At 33.3% G+C, this 20,047-nt stretch overlaps 1 protein-coding gene across 3 annotated transcripts; it reads right to left on the reverse strand.

Annotated features, from left to right (window-relative positions):
- Positions 1–1,346: 1,346 nt before the first annotated feature.
- On the reverse strand, positions 1,347–19,936 carry LOC144961894 (uncharacterized). Of its 3 annotated transcripts, none has more exons than XM_078894930.1 (9): positions 19,837–19,936; positions 15,550–15,704; positions 14,824–14,903; positions 12,049–12,171; positions 9,650–9,727; positions 9,170–9,263; positions 7,228–7,298; positions 4,409–4,533; positions 1,347–1,623 (listed from the first exon to the last, which is right to left on the reverse strand). In XM_078894930.1, the coding sequence occupies exons 1-9, from the start codon at positions 19,928–19,930 to the stop codon at positions 1,379–1,381; spliced, it is 1,065 nt and encodes a 354-aa protein (XP_078751056.1). In that variant the 5' UTR covers positions 19,931–19,936; the 3' UTR covers positions 1,347–1,378. The 3 variants fall into 3 exon arrangements, with proteins under 3 accessions (XP_078751056.1, XP_078751060.1, XP_078751063.1); XM_078894934.1 differs by lacking the exon at positions 19,837–19,936 and adding an exon at positions 17,718–17,793; XM_078894937.1 differs by lacking the exon at positions 19,837–19,936 and adding an exon at positions 15,803–16,139.
- Positions 19,937–20,047: the final 111 nt, after the last annotated feature.

Raw genomic sequence — 20,047 nt, forward strand, 5'->3', positions numbered from 1 at the left:
TAGTTGCAGTGATGATGTGGTGGTGGTGGAGATGCAGTAGTAGTGGTAGTGATGATGTGGTGGTGGTGGTGGTTGTAGTAGTAGTGGTAGTGATGATGTGGTGGTCGTGGTTGTAGTAGTAGTGGTAGTGATGATGTGGTGGTGGTGGTGGTTGTAGTAGTAGTGGTAGTGATGATGTGGTGGTGGTGGTGGTTGTAGTAGTAGTGGTAATGATGATGTGGTAGTGGTGGTTGTAGTAGTAGTGGTAATGACGATGTAGTGGTGGTGGTATGGTTGTAGTGGTAGTTGTAGTGGTAGTTGCAGTGATGATGATGAGGTGGTGGTTGTGGTTTTTGGTGGTGGTTGTAGTAGCAGTGGTAGTGATGATGATGTGGCGATGGTGGTGTAGTTGTAGTGGTAGTGATAATGTGGTGTCGTGGTTGCAGTAGTAGTGGTAGTGATGCTGATCTGGTGGTGGTGGTTGTAATGGTGATGGTAGTTGTGGTAGTGGTAGTAATGATGATGTGGTCATGGTGGTTGCAGTGGTTGTGGTATTGATGATGATGTGGTGGTGGTGGTTGTAGTAGTAGTGGTAATGATGTTGTGGTGGTGGTGGTTGCAGTAGTTGTGGTACTGATGATGATGATGTGGTGGTGGTGGTGGTTGTAGTAGTAGTAGTAGTCGTCGTAGTGATGATGACGTGGTGGTGGTTGTAGTAGTAGTGGTAGTGATGATGATTGTAATACTAATACTAGTGGCAATGATGATGATGTGGTGTTTGGAAAAAAAAGGGGGGGGGGGGGGTGTATCTTTGGAACAAATTGACCTCACCGGAATTTGACGGAAGTTGCCCGGAGCCCGGAATTTTTTGCTCCAGACCGGAGTATTTTTCCGGTGAAACCGGATTTTGGCATTACTGCTTTGTTCTTCGAGGCATGGAAGCAGCAGTGCGCCACCCTGGTATAAGAGCGGGATGTAGACCAGTTTGAGGCCAATGAGCCAGACAGACCAGTTCTGTGGAACCAGTGTTAAACCTATGGGATATTAATATTAGTGAAGTGAAGAAAAGAATTCATCTTTCACAATTTAGAAACAACTATATAAAAAAGCACCCCAAAAATTTGAGCTTTTATTTAGTGCAATATCCACTAAACATGCTCAAAGTGCTTTACAAAGGGTCCCTGACCATTGTCAACATGACAAAAAGCCGGTTTTCCAGCTTTAACCAGAAAAAGGGCATCCCTGAAAAATATCATCTCAGACAGAAAAACACTTGCATCTGACTAATCAATACCAACAGATAAAGAGACAACAGATCAATGGATGGTAGCCTCCACCAACCATCAGTTGTAAAGATAACAAACTAATTGTATTCATTGTTATCATTTATACAATTTATTCAATTATCTCTTAATTTCTTTTTCTTCCTCTTTTGTTTTTTCTTTCGTTCTTTAACTGTTTTTTCATGTTGAACGTTTGTATCATGAAATTCTATTGACTTCTTCTCTTTCTTCTTTTTCTTTCTGTTTTTATTCAGCCCAGTTTCTTCACATTCTCTCTTTTTTACTACAAATAAATTGTCGGAATCACTTGATTCTACTATACTCATTGTTTCTTTCTGACACTCCTCAATATTCACAGCAACTGTAAAAAAAAAAAATAAGAAAAAAAGAGAAAAGATAAATTAAATGCATATATGATGTTTTATGAAGAAAAAAAAATGTTTGAGAGCTAAGATGATATTCGATACAAAATTCAAATGCAGTGCTGCCAACCCTAGCCCATGAAAATATGTACAATTCAGAGTCAAAATGAGTAAGATTTAGAAAAAAATGCTTACTATCCTGAAAAAACATTAAGTAGCACTAATTCTTATGATGGATAATTAGATCTTGCTAGCAATACTATAATCGACATTTAAATTAATGAATAAACTTACTTTATATTGACTATTAAATAGTATCGACTTCCAGAATTCATGTATAAATCTGATATGACCCAGCAAGATAATATCATATTGATATAATACACCAAAAGAGTATGAATTTTAGAATGTTTAAATAACAGAAATTTTATAATGCGTGCGATCCTAAGAAAAATGTGTAAAGGCATACAATTAATGAAAATACATAAGAATACGCATTTTTTTGACATAAGATAGGCACCACTGCAAATGTTATGAATAAGCAAGTAAAATTCAAAGACTTGAATGCCTTCTTTACTAGCTAACATTGGAGAAATATCAATGAATTATGAACTGTTACTGTATTGAAGTGTAAAGCTCTTTAAATACAGAATAGTTTTATAAGGAAATAATTTCTAAAACTTTGTTGATGACACATTTATTATATGAATTTCTCATGGTATAGCACATCATGCTCTATTATGGATCATTAAACAATAATTTTACACCTCAGCTAGATGAATTCAAACAAGTGTCACAACCCCCCCCCCCCCCCAAAAAAAAATAAAATAAAAACCACACACACACAAAAAACATGACAATATTTACATTTTCATTTTATATAACTAATCTATCAAAATTGAGAAATTTCAACAAAAGTTTTTTAACATGAAACCTGATTGAAAATCACATAATAACTACATTTTCATGAACAATTAATAAGTAATAATTGTCCAAGCAATGAAAAATTTGGTATTGGTGGAAACGCATCATGTCATTTTAAGGGTTTTACGGCGCTTGCAACACTTTAAGGGTCATATCAGCGCCAATGAAAAGGAAGAAAATGGGATAGTAAAAAGTTATATAATTACGATTAAAACACCGAAGAAAAAGTAAGACAAAGGGGAATTGGTTCAAATAGGGAACAGATGTAGATTCCAGGAGCACTCTATCATGTATTTAGTTTGAAATCACCTAAATGTCTCATCCTGACACAAGCACAGGTCCCTACTAAGAAGAATACACTCAAATGTTTACAAATTATATATAATAGCAATGACTATGAAAAACGTTTTTTTCTTTTTTTGAGTAAATATTTTGTCTAAAATCAAAGCTCTATCTCCACTGATTAAAAATGTTTTTGAATTTTGAAAATCCACTCATAAATAAACAAGTTATGCAGTTTCAAAGGTGTCATTTATTTGGATGACCCGCAAAGAGGAAAAAAACGCGAAAATATGGGACGCTTTTTCGGCAATTTTTTTCGATCTTTGGTTGCATCTTGCGTAATAAGTGGATTAAAAGGTTGAAACTTGGGATGGTGTTTTGTAAAATACGGGAAAAGTACTCGTCATATTCATATGAAATTTTACAACCAAAAAGAAGAAATGTTCATGTATTACCTTGTCAGCGACAAAACCTCCACGCACGGTAGTTTTAGAAATATTTTACTCCAAAGTGTAAAAATTTATTTTTAACGATCTTCCGGTAATCGCACGAGTTTTGTCGCTTGACATAATCTAAAATGACCTTTTTTCCAACTGTGTGCCAACTTTCAGTCATATTCATCGATAAAAAGCGTCGTAAATAATTTTTTAAAATAGCATATACGAAACGGCTTCGTCCCATATTTTGCCGCGAATTTGGGCACTTCGTGAGCGAAAAAGAGGCCCAAAGATTTGTGCGGGATAGTCATTGCTATATATAATATGGGAAAAAATATAATACAGTGCATAACAGAGAGATGATTTACAAGACAAAAAATATCACCCTCCAAAACTCTAACTATACATTTGACCCTCCCAGCAGGGTATCCAGTCAGGGCCAGGACAAAACCAAGTAATCTCATTCCAAGACAAAGACAGAAAGCATGTTGGAAAACAGATAAAGGGGGATAGAAGACACAGTAAGTGCCTATCTGCCCACTATGAGAGGTCAGGAACCCCACCCAGAAAGTATCATGTAATGCAGCACTACCAAAATCTAGAAGTGCCTAAATGAGCCAATAAAATGTATAGTAAAATAAAGGGAGTAAAAATGACTCTTATAAAAGATACAAAACAAAGTAAACACATACACACACACATTTTACTTATAATGTTTTAATTATTATGCCAATGTAATATAACATATTTCCTTTTCTTGTTTACCCGAAGAAGGATAAATACAGAAAAGCTGTTTACTTTGTTTTGTAATTTTTATAAGAAACATTTTTACTTCCTTTATTTTACTAGACATTTTATGCAGCTCCGTTTGCTATATCTCATGCTAGTCACAACATAACCGAGAAATGGGTTTTATTTTTAAACTACTTTTATATTTATTTTCCTGCATTGCTACAAATAATTAATTCTGGATTGTATATGGGCTGGTACTGACACTACAGTAAACTGTTGGAGCAACGGGATAACCAAATATGTGACATGCACCTTAACCTAGATAAACAAGATGCTGGTACTGGAGCTTAAAGCCTTAATTATGAAATTTGATGAGTTTTCATACATTCATTTAAGGACTGAAATTTACCTCCGATATCTTCTTCTGAATCAGAATGGTCTGGACCTGCCCCTAAGGCATCAACAGTGGAGGCTGTACAATCCAATATTCTTGTGGAGTCAACAATTGACCCAGTTAAAAATTCTTCACATGCCCTATTTAATGACAAAAAAAAAGAAGAAAGAAATACATAATTACATACACACTATAAATTTCTCCCAAAATAATGTAGCATGTTTATGACCATTCTACATACAATAATTTTTGTATAATATCAGTAAAAAAAAAATTGTTAACAATGTTCAATACACATGTGCAAAATAACTTAATATTTTTATATGCTATATTACTATTGTTTAACTACGTGTTAGGGTCAAGAATTTTATATCACCTAAAAGAGTGTCTATTAAACCACATGAATGCTTAGTTACATTGGAATGATGAACCTTTTTGTCAGACAACTTGACATTTCGACTTCGGAAATCACACAAAGGAGGAATTATAAAGAATGTTACAAGGACAATCACAAAAACGCAAGTTCTTAATTTATTGAAACAGAACCCTTTCACACCAGGGTGCCCTGATTGAACATTGCCATTTTGTCTGCTACAGTTTACATCAAGTTATCTGCTGTTTGAAACAAAAAAAAATATTATCTTTGTGAAATCATTTTGTAATTGCTTTAATTTCAATTCTTTTATTCTTATAAACTAAGCGTTGAAGAGAGAGCCTGTCTACCTGGCCATACCTCTGACATCACTGTGGAAAACATTTAAGATGGACAGTGTTAAGAAGACTTGCATCTGCTGCACTCGGAGTGAGAAGGCCTCTGCAACCTAAACTAATTAAGAATAAGACCTTGGTGCTCAGGTAGCCAGCTGTAAATCCAGACTCTAATCTTATTGTGCACCTCTGAGATCTCCCCAAAAGACCTACAAGGGAACAGCAGTACCAAGCAAGGAATGCTTGCGAGCTTTGGAACATTGTAGAATCAGACTAGAATACATAACAGCAAATGACATAAACCCCTTGATACACTCTATGGGGAAACTTGTTCGAGCAATGACTGGAAATCGTGGTAGCCATACGCGTTACTGACTTTTATGCGTCTAATTTTTCATCTTTTTCGGAAGCAGAGCAACCCAACGTGTGTTCTTTGGGTCATCAATACCTTTAAGATTATGCATGTATGTTGATGAAATTTGGATCGCATATATTAAAGATATTGCTCATTTCATTTCTGTGATACAACATTTGTCCATTTTTGTCTCTTTAAACTCAATTAAATTGACTCAAAACTAGTGTAAAGTTACCTTTGCATATGTGTATATCATCTTAATTGGCATCATATAAATGGGTTGTTTAAATTTTGAAATATGAATCTAACATAAAGATTACAGGCTTCTAAAATACGAGTCTGGGCTGGAAAGTTTTGCAATTTTCTTTATAAGTTCAAAGATATTTTACATAGAACATTAATATTTGGTATAAATATATTCTAACCAATTGGCTTAGATGTGCCAACATTTCTTAGGTCTATGACGTCTTTGTGTAACATAATCGCTTTTGTCCTATTACGAGGTCAACAATCTAAGTCAAAACAAAAAATAGAAATGGCTGCACCAAAAGTATTTGAATCAAGCAGCCTGCTGTTTCTGAATTTCTGAACGCTCATTGATGCACCCATTGAAATCCATACCAGAATGAAGAGTGTTTATAGTGAGGATTCTGTTGATTATAGCACCTTTTGGTGATGGGTAATATTCGTGGAAGGGGGAGATCCAAACGAAAAAAAAACTTCAAGATCAAACTTGTTGGGGAATTTCAAAGGTAAGGGTATCACATGGTAACAGTTATCTTAGAGACATAAAAGTGTCTGCTAGGTGGGTACCACAAATGTTGACAAGTGATATGAAAGAGCAATGAAAAACAATTGCTCCAAACTATTAAAAAGGTATGAAGACAAAGGTGATGCCTTTATTCAACAAAATGTCACTGTAGACGAGTTATGGGTCAATGGAATACCGGTACAAGAACTCTTGTCCCAAGAAGGATCAAAGTTGTGGCATTGGCTAGGAAAGTGTTGCTCACAATTTTGTGGGATATTGAAGGTGACGTTCATATCGAATTTTCGGAACAGGGCAAAACACTGAATTCCGATTAATATGTTGCCATGCTGGAAAAACTGAGAGCCCGACTAAAAAGAGTACGACCCCAGAAAATGCGATATTGCAACACGATAACGCTCGATCCTACACAAGTCTAAAGACTCAAACTGCACTTAGGAAAATGGATTTCTCCACCTTGCCACATCCACTCTACATTCCCGACCTAGCACCTTCAGACTTCCTATTCCATAAATTGAAGGAGTATCTCAAAGGAAAGAAAGCGACAAAGTGTGAAAGCTTGTCCAATCTTGGTGTTCAGAAAAAAAGGACATCACATTAGCATAGGGGATATGTCAAAAGGTGGGATGTTGGCAGCTTTCTGTTAGATGTGACAATGACTATGTCAAAAATTAAAGTAAGCAATCTGTAGCTCAGATTTCAAGCTTTCTTTTGATGTATTGTTTCATTAAATTTTCCTAAAATGGGGAAGTGATTACGGAAATTGCAATACTTTTCAGCCCAACCTCGTATTATTATGTGTATCTCTTGAAATAAAAAAGCATTTTTGAAAGTTTTGATTACATTGATGATACAGGGCAGCAAAATTCTCATTGGATGTCTAAAATTTTATAGAAGAAGACATTAGAACCATCAAACAATACTGAATTAAGTAAAAATCATTTTCAACAAATAAACAATTCCAAAACTGGTAGTAAATTTTCAAACTAAACATCAGCTTACCTTTCATCTCCATTTTCGGAATGTGATGACTTTTTCTCTGTCATGAGTTGTATTGGTAATTCAGGCCATACCTAAACAAATGATGAGAATAGAAAATAAATGTAAGAACTGTGAGATGGATTGCCTTGATCACTTTTTTTTTTCCTTCCCTAAGGTTAGCTGTGAGAAGAAAGACCCGACACCTGCAGGTCAAAAGCTGAATGTGATAATAGGTCACAAGAGACAATTTATAAATATTTAAAATGGGTTTTTCTTAACATATTCATAAAGCATTATGTTTTTTTTTTAATTTTGAAAATCCATACACAAATAAGAAAATAAGAGCAAATTCATTTTTCAAGAACTAAACACCAAAAAGATTTATCAGACTTGTGAAACACATTTTTAAAGCACAGTGACTAGGCAAATAAAAGATAACAAAAGTTGAACCAGACACAATTTTTTTTCATAAATCTACAGTCGGTTGAAATTCCCCTAAAACACTCACAAAATGTTTTAACCTCCAGCATGATGAAATAGCATATTCCATATACTGAATGAACATAATGATCATACAAAATGACACCACATGGCACTTCGATGTCTTTTTTTTTTCTCTCCAATCTCCAAATTATAACTATAGTCAGTACCATTTTAACAAAAATACACATTGGTAATGACTTTTCAATTTTCTAACACACTGGGAAGAATCCTTATGTGTCTTTTGACAATTTATAAACTATCAGTAGGGGATAATCCTATGTAATTATTAAATAAAACGACACCACATCTTTGACCATAAAAATCTACAATAGATATAACAAACAATCATTTTGTCATAGCAACAACATGGTTGCCATAAGTGTAAAGTGTATATCAATTCGTCACTTGTTTTTTGTTAAGCAATAAATAGACATCAAGAGAAAAACCAGAATGAAAAAAATCATATGGATAAACTGAAAAAAAAATCAAAAATTCGTTTAATAATAACCAAGGCTGGAAAGTCATTCAAAAACAATTACAGGATAATGAAAACCGGAAAATCTTGGGGTTTATTTAGGCTGCTCCATCATTAAAACATAACCACTTACTGACCCGACTTATTAATTGAAATAACAATATATATCGTGTTTATTCTTGTTCAAACTATCTAAAACATAAATTATGATGGTGCTTTAATAAAAAATCCATGTTGTTTTCATGAACTTTATTTTGTTTTGTAAATAATTTGAGGCAAATTGTGTGCTGTTAAAATCTACAATGAGGTGTAAAAAATATGATTACACTCAAAGCTGAAAACAAGGATTTTGTGGGCTTTTTAAAAATACCTCGACCATCAAACAAACCTCATTAAAACAAATTGTTACAAACAGAGATAAGATGTTTGTCTTTTAGACAGACTCTATTTGAATTTTATACCAATAATAAGTTGGCTTTTTTAGCTTCTGTTAAGTTTTAAAATGGCATTTTTCTACCGTAATGCCCATTTTTATTGTTAAAGTAGTATAGAAATAAAGCTGAGACATTCCTCTTTAAGATAATAGCAAATTTAGCTCTGTACATTTTTTGATGGCGAGGTTTAATGATTGAATGATAAGCTTTAAAAATAGTCATTTTCTGGACGTGTGACGCAAAATATATGTGCGTTTTTATCCCACACAAATTACATCTATTGTGGTACCTAGTGATAACACTTGACCAAAAAACAAAAACAAAACAAACTTGAACAAATGCATTGATGCTTAATAAGAAACTCTAATTGAATTATAAAAAAAAATAATTATGTATTTAACTTCAAAACACAAAACAAAACACTATTGCAAAAGCTTGCTTCCAATAAAATTTCAGTAACGCGGTTTTGAATCCATTCAAGATATTTTAGATACTACACATATTCAAAGAGAGCCTGGTAAGAAGAACAATTTAAAAAAAATGAAAATGAAATATGTAAAAATTATCTTACCCAATCCGACTTCGATGCTTGCATACACTGTTGTATAGGATATAAAAGATTATATACACTTGTGAGTTTGTCTGAAAATGTTTTGCATACCTGCCTGAAAATAAAGGAGAAATAAGATGAACAGGCATCAATGTCAATACTTTTTGAGTTGTAAGTGTTGCAGATCATGATTGAAAATGAAAAAAAGTTGCATCAAACTTAATGAACTCTGAAAAAGCAACAGAAGAAGAAGATGAAGAAGAAGAAGAAGAAGAAGAAGAAGAAGAAGAAGAAGAAAAAGAAGAAGAAGAGGAAGAAGAAGAAGAAGAAGAAGAAAGAAGAAGAAGAAGAGGAAGAAGAAGAAGAAGAAGAAGAAGAAGAAGAAGAAGAAGAAGAAGAAGAAGAAGAAGAAGAAGAAGAAGAAGAAGAAGAAGAAGAAAAAGAAGAAGAATCTGATGATGATGTTGATGATGCCAATGTCAAGTTATAAGCTATACGTACCAAACTCTGGAACAAATTCCCATGAATATAACAATCACTTGAAGGAGCTGTCTAACAGTAATGAGACTGGTCAGATATCTTTTAATGCATTGATGAAAGAAAAAAAACCCCCAATATCTGAATAAACTTTATAAACCAAACAAAATAATAATTAAAAAAAAAAAAGAATATACATTACAAAATAACAACAAATACAATGACAGCTCATTAACAATAATAGTTTGTAAGTACTCTTAGAACAAAGTGAAAACGATTTGTTTCAAAATGAAGTATTTTAATTTTAATGTTTTAATGTGTATTTGCAAGTCTTGATATAAATCATCTTGGGGTAAGCCTAACTATAACGTGATGCTTCTGATTTACAAAATAGTAAAAAAAAATATTTTAAACCGATAAACAAAAAATCTAAGAAAAATTTTCCAATTCTAAATGACCAAATGCACCAATCAACTGCATCTATGTAAAGTTCAACCCAAGAAGAGACATTTATTTTTGCTAATGACTAAAGGGAAAAGTGAGCTATCCAGTAATCTTTCAAAATTCATATATTCATGTTATCTCCCTTTTTGAAAAAATGTCCAAGACAAGTTTCAATCAGCCCATAATGTCAGTAAAAAAATGCAAAACAATAAGAAAAGCCTGTAACATAACATAAACAAAACCCAATAGTTTAAGACAAGTTTGTTCCAAAAAGGTGTTTTTAATGTTAACCCTCTTAATCTTAAAAAAAAGAAATGATCTTCAAATAAAAGTGGTCTGACAGAGTAAAATATATTTTATTATGCAGGATAGACCACTTGTCCTTAAAGCACCCCATATATGTCTGTTGCTTTGGCAACCACATTTCATTCAGAATAAAGAAATAGCTGCTACTTGAGTGTATTGCTAAAACTAAAACCTTTACTTACTGTAGTCATAGCGGCCAACTTTTCTAGGAGCAAAAACAGAACATTCTGACGAGACTCATTGCTTCGACTCAACAGAGCACAATATCATAACCATAATGGTAATTAATTCATTTTCAAGGCGCCTATATAATAATTACAAAACACACAGCTTACTTTTAAACTGTACATCACAGCTTAATGCCTGCCATTAAAAATAGTCCAGTAGTTTACTGAGGGTTTAACTGTTACTTTAGAATCAGCTTTTGACCTCTTCAGAAAATCTGACGTAAATTGAGTTTCATATCAAGGGGTGGAGTCTGATTTTACTATAAGAAGGCTAGCCAACATGTCGGTACATAGGGATCCTCTGAAATCGGTTTTGTTCTTCCTCACATTCAGTAGTCTTAACCTGAAGTGACCGAGCCTTTGAAAATTCAACACCCCAAGAGAATCAACAAATTTTCTTAATGTAAACCACTGCTGAATTGAGGAAAGGTGAAGGAATTCCCGATCAAAGCTTTCAGATGTTGAATTCATACTCCAGTTTGTCCATGGCAGTATCAAAATTTTCTGCATCCTTAACAAGGATCAAAACACTTAACTTTCTGATAAAAAATCATACTGAGCTGAATGATACACAACTCTTCTTGGATACACCCCCCCCCCCTACCCTCAGCGTATCTCAAGATCTCATTTTCTAAAGGGAAATTGGCAATTATACGGTCAAATGCCTTCACATAATAGTTCCTGAGACACTTATAAAATAGCAGTAAGTTATTTCAATCAATGGAGGATTCTAGGATGTCCAATGTTTTGCTGCCTACACATATATCAACATCCTCCTTATGTAGAATTTGTATCTATACTCTATATACCTAACATCTTTGTCATCACTAAAAGCTGATGGTTTGGTTGCTTTTTATATTATAAATAAAAAAATTAATTAATTAGCAGGTCAAATCGTAACAGTTATGAATTTTATCGTGGCAGTTGGCCACTGTAAGTCCGTACACTTTTAAAATGGTAGGTGGCAATCCTCTTTGTTTATCAAATTTAAAGTACAATCTGGTTGTGTGGTGTTATTAAAAGTAGCTTATCAGGAAAAAAAAGTTCTACAGTTTTCAGTGTTCTGGATTGAGTGTAACTGAGATGTTTGAGTTTCTGGACTGTGATTATTATTTGCAATCTTTGATTAACATTGTGATCTACAAGCTGCAGTTTTTCATAAAGTGCGTTTTTTTTTTTGTTGGACTACCTTGCGGTGACTTTAATCTGCTCAATGTTCTGAAAATTGTATTGACAAGGGATTAGGTGATTAAAGGATAATCTCCTTCTACATATCGAAAAACATTGTTATGCTGCTTTTGGCTATATACCTTTGGAAGAATGAAATAAACCTAGTTGTTCTCACTGCAACAAAGAGTATTTTTCATCATTTGAAAGTAATGAATAGATAAGAATACTGAAAAGAAGGAAGAAAAGAATGATATACAAAAGTGATTAAAAGGATACTGAAAAGCAGACAGACTGTATGAGACTGTCTGATGCAACAATCCGTGGTATTGCACTATCAGGTACAGTAAGAATGTCCATGTCTGTTTGCATGGAAGGTGACCCAATTCACCTCTGAGGGATCTGAAATATGTTTTGACAATGTTATCATTTTCATTGAAACAATGTATATATATTTTCACTTTATCCATTTTTTTCATCTATCACATTCTATTTTTCTAAATTTCTAAATTTCATTTAATCAAAAATAAAAAATAAAATTCCAACTTAATTATGAACTTCACAGCACAGAATGAACAAACATTTAGCTCAAAACCTCCATAGTCGATGACGATCTGACCCCTGACTGACACCATTGTGCTACCTGTTCGAGCACTTTTGACTGACCATTTATTTTTCAATGATATGCCAATTTTATTGGTGTCTTTAATCAAACATGCTTTAAGATTATGTTATGTTAAAGATTTGTCTTAGGTGTGAACAAAACGAGATGAAATCAAATTTTATTATGATACCAAATACAGAACGCTTATTTTGATTGTTAACCATAGACATGTTTAGACATAAAAATAGTAAGAAGACCATAAATAAGTTATATTTAGTTAAATAAAATATTTAAATAATATAACCGTACATCAAATATGGTTTTGGCTAAAACGAAAGACAAGAGAATGCAGATTATAGGGCAATTCATTTGTTCAACAATTAAGTCACCAAATCTAAGTTATATGCTTGTAAAGTTGAATAATATTCAATTATCCTGAAATCACCAGTAGGCTAAATATAACAGAATAGTGTTGTCTAAAATCAATAGTAAATGATCATTGAATCCAAAATAGTTATATAACAGAATAGTGTTGTCTAATATCAATAGTAAATGATCATTGAATCCAAAATAGTTTGTTAAGTTGTTTTTTAATACTGTTTAACACAATGCAAAGTATAGTTCATCAGATATTGCAGTTTCGGCTGTATTGAAAATTGAAATGTTTAGTAAGTTATAAATAAACAATGTAGCTGATGCACAGTTTTTAGAGTCTATTGCATAATCCACAGAGTAATAAAGATTACAGCTAAAGATAATCTTTTATTTCATCTTCAAAATCATCTCTCATGTTAGAGTCGGTCATTATGATGCAATACACATCTTTGCAAAGCTTTTTACACTGGACAGTCTTTCCATACATTACTTTAGCACCCGACAGATTCTATATAAAAATGGAAGTCATTAAGAGCTACCAGGTCCATGAGGCGGAGTTTATCCTTGTCTCTGTAGTATTACAGTAGTAGTCACTAGTTACCTTCTGGACCGGACACTAGTCTCTTGCAAAAGTACTGGATGAGAGGGGCTGGGCCAGAAATAATCTCCACATCACCAGTAATGCATATAGTATAGAAAGAAATCAACAGGACAACGAGTGGAAATATCCATTTGGAATTCGACTATTATTAACTTGTATTAAGACAGAGCACTAAGGTTACAAATAAAAGTACCAATATTTATCGTGGGTGAAGTAAAGGTTTTTTTCTGATTCTTTTGTCTGATTAGCAGTGATTTGGTAGCTGGGATTGTTTGATCTGATATTACTTGAGATAGACTATCGTCCTATCTAAAGATTAGCATGTAACTGTTGGTGTCCTTTAAATGCTAGAGAACCTGTGGTGAATATTGGCTTTAGGATATTTATGGTTTAAAGAGACTAATATGGATTACATGAAACCATATAAAGACATGATTCAAATTATTAACTATGTCAGTAACATAACATTCTTTCACTTTCAAGGATTTCAGCCGGTTTCACTTCAAATGACTATAAGTCAATAACCATTGCTTAACTAGTAATGCTATTTTCACTATGATAAAATAGAACATGTTAACTATTATACAACGTTAAAAAATCAAATCAGCAGTACGGTGACATTTTAATGCAATTAATATTTTATTCAGTGACCTTTAGATAAAATATTAAATTATAGGTGCCTTTTTAATTCATACCCTAATAATTTATTTCTGGATGAAATTTCTTCATTTAAATGCAGTTTTAAAGAAAGATGAATATTTAAGTAAACTGAAGAAAAACTGACTCATTATTTGATAATTAAGTCACAGAATAATTTTTTAATGCATATTTTTCCCTACTCAGTGATCTACCCTTACTCAATCGCCTGCATCAGTAATTAATTATTCAGTCACAGCTGTATCTCTTGAAATTGGCAAGCGGCACCGTCATTCAGGCTAGTTCACAGAAAACGGGGCTTTTTGCTAAATGTTCAGTTTCAGCATGATTTTCAGTGCCGTGACATCTTAATAAAATTATTTTTGATCCAAACAGCTCTGTAGCCAGTGCACTTGAATCAAAATCAAATGGACCAGTTTAAGTATGGGTAATGTCCATAATTTTTCTTAACCTTTTGTCTACACAGCAGTTATTGGACAGCTGCATATATCTGATTTGGTTGAAGATACTTAGTGATAAACTTGTGTCTTATACAAAGAGTAATAAGCAATGATTACTGTCCATGAGAAATAGTTAACATACACAGACTCTTTTTGACCACCAAATCATTTATTTTTTAAACATATTTTTCACTTGTGTTGTCCTCATTCTAAAACTTGAAGTTAAGGAGGACTCTATTGCAAATGACAGGTGATAGAATTAATTATAGGAGAAGCTTTTATAAATGATCTGGACCTCAGGATTTTGGCTTTACGGAATTTGTGAGATTTTCTTTTTAGGTAAATTTCCAAATGTATGACATGGGTAAATTACATACATTTTGACATCTCCCAGCAAATTGTCAGCAATGGTAAAAATTTTATCCATTAGATGAATCCGCTGTAAACATGCCTTTATCTGAAATAGTAAAGACAAGCAAGAAGCTAATGTTGTAATATAAAGAACTATAATCATTAATTCAAATTCAAAATTGCCAGTGACTAAGAGAATCAAGGTCTATAATAAAAACAGATTAATACACAAAATAATGAACATAATAAGTCATCCACCAGAAAAAAAAAGATTTGTATGTTGCAAATAACTCTTAAATGTTTGCTCTGAATTTAACCAAATTTTGTCAAATATAATTTTCAGGAAAAATTGGAAGTACAGAAAACATTAGGTACCTGTGTAAAGTGCCCCTTAGAGATCTCTCACAAAATTTTACAAAATATTGCCTATCAATACAGATTGAGTTCAAATGATATTCAAAATTTGAATGTTATATGTATAAAGAGTATTCAGACTTCTAAAAAAGTATTGGAGGACCAATAGCAGCATTAGTACTGATTAATTATAATGATGATAATAATATCAATAACAATGATGATGATGATGACGATAAGTGTAGATTAAATAAAATGGCAGCACAAGAAAAGAAGTACAAGAAAGTAGAAAAAGAGACTGATAAAAAGATGAAAAGGAGTTAGAGGCAGAAGAAAGGGTGAGGTTAGGATGGGTGTTGACGTAAGTAGGTTTTAAAGAAAAAATCTTTGAGAAATACCCTTTTCAAAAGTTGCATAACCTTCTCCCTTCTAAGCTGGGCTTGACGGATGCGTATGACTGTTTGTATCAATTTGCTTTCCTTCAGAAGGGCTTCATGAAATGATTTTAAGTCTGGTAACATTAACAATCCCCTTTTTCCTTTAATCAAAGCATCTGTTAAAGAAACATTATTACATGCTATTATGTAAAATAGTATCAACCACTTTCTAATGAGTAAAGATTTCATATGTTTACTAAAAACATAAACTTACCTATACCCATGACTGTAAATGCTCATTTTTCAAAAAGTCTGAAATGTTTGGTCAGGACTTTTTTAAACGGATGCGTCAATTCCTTGATATCCAGACTGTCGATGCAAGTCTCAGCATTACAGAAATCTTGATAGATAGGTAATCCGTAACAAAGGACTGACGAAAATAATTTCAATGTACTTTATGGTATATCTAGGACAAGGAAAAAGTAACGATAACAACAGTGTCAAAAATAAAAGATCAAGGCTGTAGTTAACATCGAGTAAATGCATTATTCGCAATTACATTTTTCAGCCCTTTGAGCTGAAATTTGGTCTCCACTCCGAATAACAAAGATAGATAATGATTTCAGATCAATGACCTGTGATGAAAGTAGTTCCATAATGCAGAAATTACTCATTTTCGGATTTTCCCCATAGTATGAAATTAGACTAACACGATCATAGTGGAAGGCCCTGATTAAGATCTATTATTAGCCTTTAGAGTTTCCATGAAAGAAAATAACAAAGGGTCTGAATGTTGACAGTTGAAAGATTTAAAACTGAAAATTGTTAAAAGTCTGGAATCTGCTTATCGGCTGAAAATTTATAGGCCTGTATACCTAGCATCTGCGTTTATTGTCATAGTTTTGCCCAAAAGATAAATTAATAATAATAATAATAATAATAATAATAATGATGATGATGATGATGATGATAATAATAATAATAATACCAATAATAATCACTTGCATTTGCACCGCTCTATTGAACAAACTTATCCATGAGGTCAAAAAATGAGCTACAAAAACAAAAACAAAAAAACTTTAAATCTGTAGAACAAGTCAATGTGTTGTCAAAAAGGAGAAAGAGACGAAGTGAAGCGAAATGAAAGCAAACTTTTTTTTCTAAATAAAAAGGTTCAGTTTATTTCTTTTTTGTTCACTTTTAAAACATTTTTTTATTACCCAGCGGTGTCTTTTTTGTCTTGTTTTGAATAAGCAGTTAAGTGAAAATTTCAAATTATAAAGAACTTCTTTAAATTGGTATTAACAGAAGCAGCTTGCTGTGCTTATTCCAATGCTTTTTGAACTTTTGAGATATCTCAATTGGTTCAAGAGTTATGAATTTTTTAATGAATATTTTTCGGGGTCCGAAACGGCCAATTTTACCATTGAAAAGTTGTGACAAGTTAATGACAACACAAGTAATAACAACTGCCTATGAAGACGTAACTTCGTCAAAAATGGATGGATTTTAATGAATTATAAATCAAAATATAGGTAGAATTCTATTCTTTCATTATAAACTGGATTTTGCTTTTAATGTCTTCTTTCTTCCTTTGGTAGTCATGACTAGACATGACTTATGAACTACTACTGAGTTCGTGAGAGTTTGGCCTTCAGACTCAGCAATAGCAGCAATCTTCTCCTTGACATCCTTTAAAACATTTGAAAGTATTCATCTGAATCAAAACACAAAGTGAAATGAAGCAAAATATGAAAATGAATAATATTTTGGAGTGAAAAAAAAAATATTGGATCAATTTCTTGTTGCCTAAGTATGAAAAGTGAGGGCTTGAAGGAAGTCAACAAACTATAATTAAACAAACTGTTGATAAATCCGTTTTAATTATTAAAACAAAAAAAACATAAAATAAATTGGACTCTCAAAGAACTGTTAACAAACCGAACGTTAAAACTTTTAAAATGTCTGACTGGAGGACCAAAAGTGGCTGTTGAAAGTTAAAATTTACCAAGAAAAGGACGGTCATCATACGACGTGACACTCCCCACCCCCCCCACCAATTAAAAAAAAAATCCAAAACAAACCAAAGGTGATGATGGGAGGGTGTGTGTGTGTGTGTGTGAATGGGTGTTCCTTGGCTCAGCTCTTCACTTTTAGGACTCAAGTACAGATGTTTATTCAATATTTACCATGGGGGCCACACAGACTAGTTTCGATCGTAAACAAATATGGCGGAAGTTCGACTTCCATAGAAACCATTTTTTTTTTTCGTACTTTTCTTCAAAAACAAATTAGAATGAAAATGAAAGCATAGAATGCTCTTACATGAAAAAAAAAAACATTATGAAAACAAAAAGTTAATAATATAAATAATAAGCAATAAAGGAGGTAGAGCGTGGTGTTTATTCGGCGGCGACCGTGGGTCCAAAGGTCAGCTACAGCGTGACATCACAGCCACTGAATGCCGGCTCAGTTGAGCTGTGAGTCTAAAATCGTGTTTTTTTTTGCGGAGGAGTTAAACAAATCGTGCCCTAATTTTGATTCTTATATATCTTGTGTCATTAAAATATATAATAGTTGATTTTTATGTATACGAAGTTTAAATACTGTCACCCAACAGGTTTTTATGTTCTTCAGCTTTAAAAATTGCATTGATTTCAAAAGGAAATAACTCGAGTTATAGTGATCCGATCGACTTAAGAAAAAGACTGTTTCGTAGTTTAGCTTCTCCTCTTCAAAAAGATGGATCTGAAGTGGTGGTACGATCCGAAAACGAAACAAAAATTGCATTTGCTTCCGACCACTCCCGCAGGTCGCTTCCACGGCTGGTCACAAAAACTCAATGGGTGGCTGATCGCCGATTCAGCCAGCGGCTCGTGCTCTCACTAAACTGACTATTTTGAACAATGCAAAAATCTTGGACGCGCCAAACTCAGATTACTCATACTCAGATGCTAGCTATTTTCAGTTCAAAATAATTCCTTACCATTTTGAATACACTAAAGTTACACAACAGGAGTCCACATAGCTCAGTTGGAAGACTGCTTGACTCACAAGCAAGGGGACAGGTTTCCATCCTGAATGCCGTTAAGGTTTTTTTTATGACCCTCTGTCCCTGTTCATAATCGAGATCAGGTGGCTAGCAGTTGGATCTCATTAAAGTACCTAGCAAAAAACTTGTTTTAACTCTATTGTTACTGTCTGTTTAATGCTCCAGAAACAAGGGCTACTCTTGATTAAAGGGTCTTATGGCTTTGAATAAACGAAGTGACTATCTAGTTCTCCGAATGCTCGGGACTCGGGAAAATAAACTTGATATTTCTCCGAACGGTGTCCGTTCTCAAGATTAATATTTATTTGTGAGGATGTCTGTGTGAATGAGGAATGTGTATGCATTTTTGGGGTTTTCATTTGCCAGTGCTTGGCCCTCAGTCTTTTATTCCCAGCTTTCTGTTAGACTTCTATCTTGAGTTTGTCCTATCCTGTTTTTCAACCTCTGTCCCGGTCTTGAGAGGTACTTTGGTAAACGTCCATTTGGCCCTCCAGCATGGAGCCGATAAATGGCCTAGTGGCTGTGACCCGATTTTTTGGACTTTTGAGTGATGGGTCTCAGAAAAAGTTCCATAGATTTTTTGTTTATGGATGGATTTTAATGATTGATGTCTTATTTTCTTCAGGAGAAATTACTCTATCGTTTGGTGTAGTTTATTTTAAAATCAATGACAATTTAGTATAACTTTTGATTATGGATAAAATAGGGTATAATTTAGCTTTGGATAATTAAAAGATTAGAACTTGGTAAATCAAAATTTCATGCTGGCACGTTTATTTAACATCTTAACTTTTTTATAAAATTAAATTCAGGGCAAAGTTGTATACCGCATCCATGAAATTCGTTCCAGTAAAATCCTTACTCAAATCTTAGCGGCCATTTTAGAACCAGTTTTGAAATCCAAATGGTGGTTACTACCGGAAATGCAACAATTTTCAGGTCACAAAGTCCGTCAGTAAATAACAAAGGCAAATAGAAGACCATTTTTCAGCCTTTAAACTAACATAACTTTTTTTCTGCTTATCTGATCTTCACAATTTTGGTATCATTAGAATCGTGTTGAAAAGCACTTTAAAATGATATAGGTTTCATTGAGCTCAATCCAATTTGAATTTTTTACCAAAGTACCTACTGAGAATTGAGAATGTGAATGTTTTTCTGCTTGAGATCTATCTACTAGCACTGACTTGCAGGATATGCTAGAATTTGTATCTTTTTATTTTAGTATAGTACCGAAAGTAATTATTGAGTCTTACCCTCTGTTTGAGCATTGATGTCTAGCTTCAATCTACAATAAGTTGGTTCTTGTATCATTGTCATTTGCTGGCTTACTACCATGGAGGCTGCCATCTTAGAATAGGAATAACACCTAATCTTACTCCTTAAAAGAAGATGACCAACTTATGAATGGGGTATTCTAAACATCTAAACAATGTACAACCTCATAAAATGTCTATAATCAATTAT

Source organism: Berghia stephanieae, chromosome 1 (assembly GCF_034508935.2).
Source record: "Berghia stephanieae isolate SIO BIC M18660-M18661 chromosome 1, UCSD_Bste_1.3, whole genome shotgun sequence".
NCBI lineage: Eukaryota > Metazoa > Mollusca > Gastropoda > Nudibranchia > Aeolidiidae > Berghia > Berghia stephanieae.

Excerpts from the sequence above, each read along its gene's own strand:
- LOC144961894 (XM_078894930.1), bottom strand. The coding sequence starts at position 19,930 with ATGGCAGCCTCCATGGTAGTAAGCCAGCAAATGACAATGATACAAGAA. Across the intron at positions 12,172-14,823 it reads TTGCTGGGAGATGTCAAAAT|ATCCCTCAGAGGTGAATTGG; the intron begins GTATGTAATTTA and ends AACATATTTCAG. Across the intron at positions 7,299-9,169 it reads AAGCATCGAAGTCGGATTGG|GTATGGCCTGAATTACCAAT; the intron begins GTAAGATAATTT and ends TCATTTGTTTAG.